The sequence below is a fragment of the Limulus polyphemus genome, unplaced genomic scaffold, assembly GCF_000517525.1.
Source record: "Limulus polyphemus unplaced genomic scaffold, Limulus_polyphemus-2.1.2 Scaffold17, whole genome shotgun sequence".
Lineage (NCBI taxonomy): Eukaryota > Metazoa > Arthropoda > Merostomata > Xiphosura > Limulidae > Limulus > Limulus polyphemus.
Window position 1 is genome coordinate 468260 of NW_013665627.1, and position 4313 is coordinate 472572.

A 4313-nucleotide genomic window follows, 5' to 3' on the forward strand; every position below is an offset into this window, starting at 1 on the left:
TCCCATTCCTACTTCCTAATTTTTTTTAATTTAGAAATATTTTACACTTGTCTCATAGCTTTTTTTTTGGTACTAAGTTTCGAAAATGACTTGGCCCTAGGCCTATCCTACTCGTAGCTTTTCTTAGTGCTAAATATCGAAAGTGACTGGGCTCCAGGCCCATCCTTTTCGTAACTTTTCTTAGAGCTGTCTCTCGACATTTCCTGGCCTTTGCTAATATCTTTGCTATATTTTTCATTCCATCTAGCTAGGGTGGAAACGTTTTCTTTGGTTGAATTAATGGCTAAGGCTTATTTCGCATATTCAGCATTACTGTTTCTAGCCTAATCTCTATTCTTGCAGTAATGCTCTTTTTGCTGAGACAAAATCTTTTCAAGGTTATCCACATAAGATATTATCCTTTTCTCTCGTTTTGTTTCCTTGAAAGACATGTTAAAAAGTCGTATTGTTTCAAATACAACTTTATAAGTCAATAGATCACACTTAGTTTGAAAACAGTGGTAAATTATACAACTTATCATTCTTGTTTTCAGTCCAGAGAGCTCGACCAAAGCCACACCAGACTTCGACAGTGGTAGCGTTCGTCCTCACGTAGGAGATTCACGTCTTAGGCACCAGCTGCTGTGAAAGAATTACTTTGTACAACACCGAACCCCCGAGTCAAATATATAGCACTGAAAACTTTGTTTTCAAATATTAGATCATTGTTAGAACATAGATCTAGAGAATCTACATTGTCCAAGTTTTGTATATAGCTGATACAGCTGTATGCTGATAACGTAGCGTGTGCGCATAAGCAATCATACACTCACACGCCATATGAGGGCGGGTTGTTACTTTGCAACTCACAGAGCGTGCTCGTAATAATAATAGAATATGGCTACCAGTGTATTGTTAGCTCGTTAGTAGTGCTGCAAAATGGTTATTGATATTACTTGTTATTACCAAAGTTATAAGTAAAACTAAGAAAAACGCTTTTAGCCAAAGTAGCGTAATTCAATCATGTGCCTTTATATTTGCATAAGATGAAGGCAGGTGAGAGCTATGCCATCCCAACAATGTTAATCAGTCAGTCAGATAGTAAGACTAACAAATTTTTGGTTTGGTACACTGGGGGTATCCTACTGTTCTGGCAAAGTCCGTTTGCTTCATACCATTTCTGGACAGTCGAGCAATTTGAGAGCCTATAACTTCTGGCACGTGACAATGCATGACTCTATACCAAGTATTTCAGAAAAATTGTCTGAAAAAGCGTTTATCTGTTTCGAACAAAATGATTATACCAAAAGCACACCCTTTTATACGGATGTGTATGTGTGTTTTGACGAACAAATGCTCAAAACAACGTATATAGACCAGAATAACAACTCGTACATGTTTTTCTGATAAATAAACTAAATTATCTATTACTACTCGGACATTTACTCAATAATTACTCCATATATATAGACAATAACATTAATGTAAGCAAACATTTTGGCCAAGGTTATACATATTCGCATCATGCTAGATTGGGCGATATTTTTCATGAGGATGGGTAAAGAAAAGAATTGTACTTACCTACAAACTCAAAGAGAAATTACGCACATCAAACAAGTATGACATGATCTTGGGAAAGGCGTTGCATCCCATCATGTGACTCCAGATACTAATGATGCCTTGGAGATAGATGATATAAAATGGAGGACATCTCCAAATCTTACCAACACTAATTTTAAATATAACTCCGATAACAGGCTACCTTTTTAGCTTGAGGTCATGATATTCGATATTCAAGTAAAAAACTTATGAGTGAAAATCGATTTTAACCAAATATTCATTTGCATAAAAAAGCAAGAGATATTAACTGACATTATACTATACCAATTGTTTTGCCTTATTATAACAAAAGTTTTATGAATTTTTGTTGCTCTTTAATTATTATATGTAGTGCATTTCACATTTCAGTGAAAATAAAAACAAATTTACACACGTATGCTCAGACAAAGTTCTCACATACTTGTATATTTGTTTTTAATAAATGAATCAACAGTAAAAAGCGTTTCAGAAACGAGTTTATTATTTTCCTTTTAATAACTTTTCAGTGAGTCGGTTATTTCGTTCATATATTTTTTTATGTATGGCACAGCTGTGCAGCATTCATTTTTGACTCGCTGTATATGTACTTGTATATATAGAGGTCTTGCACTGAAAGTCTAAAAGTCACGTGATCTATAGTTTACTCCGTTTAATTAAATGTCAGTGCTTTCGTTCATTTTACATGAAAAAATGAAAAATGGCTTTTAATATTGCGTTAGATGACGCTGTAAATCATCTCAGTAATGTGCATAAAAAAGGGTATATCGAAAACTTTAATAGCTTTAGACCCCTTTTCTCACACCTGGTTACTAAAGTAGTATGGGAATCTTGTACTAATAAGATTTGCTGTTGATTGCTAGAAAATAATTTTTGGCATCCAAAATGGCGACGATGAATGAACCAGAAAGTTTGTCAAGTCACGTGCAAGACCTCTATATTTCACCATAAAATATGAAAGTTATATATACTTTTATATTCTTGTTTTTAGTCAATCCCTGTTGTTCGATTTGACCGCGAGGGAAGTTCGCCACGACCTAAACATACTGTTCCACGATTAACCGTAAACGGGAAGCTTTCTCCAGGATTTCTGGAAGTTCCCTCACCTTGTGCCTCTTGCAGCACTCCCACTCGATCACACATGTCGACTGAGCTCCTCAGTTCCTACGTTGAGGAACAGACAGTTTGCGAGATATCACGTCCGAATGATAAGGACCTCGGCTCATGTACCCAAGGAAACAATCATCAAGTTCAAGATGAAGTAACCACCTCAATCAAAGTAATTGTAACTGAACAGGTCGAGCCATCTATAGACAATAATATTCAAAACAATTAACCGGAAAATGTTATCGAAATGAACTTCCGCACAATGCTTCAAGAAATAAAACTTTTCTAGTAGGTAATCTTACATCAGATATATTTTAACAGCCTCAAAACAGTAAGTGAAAAGTAAAAACATTTAATAAAATTATTAAAATAATGAAGAAATATGTAACTAAATCTAAGATATAAACAGCATCATATATGTATCATTGCCAAAGAACGATTTTGAGTGCAAACATTAAAAAAACCTCGATTCCTAGAAACCTATTGGTGATCGTAATTTATTGTTCGAAGTATATCAGTCGTAAATAGGTGTTAAATAACACAAACACATATTGAAATTAATTCGAGAGGATAAAACAATGAAAGTTTTATTGTTCACAAGATAGTGTTTTAACGCATATCACCTGATTTTATTTGAAAGATTATGCTAGTTAACATTATTTGCAATGTTGTATTGTGAAATTACTTGGTAGCTGTACATCATTTAACACGATTCGTTTGATTTAATTTTTTATTATTGTTAAGGAAATATTTTTGTGTTATAATTGTAATCTAAGAAAAACAGATTTAATTTATCATCTTGTGATGCAGTTCTAATATTATGTTATTTCAATATATATGCTCATTACGATTCAATATAAATTTATTATTGTTACGTTTTTCTTGAATAAATTTCTTCGTCACTTGTGTGCAATATGTACAAAGGCGTTCCTAGGTTAAGTATATTTTTGGCTTAGTGTAGTCCTCAAGGTTACTTTCCTAGGGTAAATTTTGTTTTATTTTGACTTATGTAATCCTCAGAGTAGCATTCCTTGGGTAAGTATGTTCTGTTTTTAACTTGGATAATCCTCAATATTGCATTCTTATGGTAAGTATGTTTATTGTTGGTTATGTAATCTTCACTGTTGCATTTTCGGAGCAAATATATTTTATTTTTGTCTTAGTATAAGCCACAATACTGGTATTTCGCGAAATCAAGTTAAAATAGAAAACAGTATAAAATCTTCCACTTATTAAACCACTTTAATATATTAGAATAAAATATATTTAATTATAAAATATCACTAGATTAATAAGTATAAAATTTTAATGATGACACAAGTACATAAAAACTGATAAAGTATTAAAACATTTTAAAAACACATTTCCATAATACACCTCTACAAAATTTTGTTTTCTAGCTCTTTAGATATTGCATTATTCCTGAAATTATGCTTTAACTGAATCCTAAATTTCAGTAAAATATTTCTGACACCCACAACTTACAGTATTATATATCACAAAATATGATAAATATCTCGAACTTTGATTGCTAATATTATTGTTATTTAACTTCTATAGGTAAATGGTTTAGTTCCTCGACGTTTTAGCTAAATAAGTAGATTATATAGTCACCTATACATTTCTACAAG

General features: G+C 32.5%; 1 protein-coding gene across 1 annotated transcript in view; it reads left to right on the forward strand.

Annotated features, from left to right (window-relative positions):
- Positions 1 to 2911, forward strand: part of LOC111085390 — a 114529-nt gene extending 111618 nt beyond the window's left edge. The window contains exon 7 of the mRNA XM_022383712.1: positions 2567 to 2911. Within this exon, the coding sequence (XP_022239420.1) occupies positions 2567 to 2911 (345 nt within the window). The remainder of the gene's footprint in view (positions 1 to 2566) is intronic.
- Positions 2912 to 4313: the final 1402 nt, after the last annotated feature.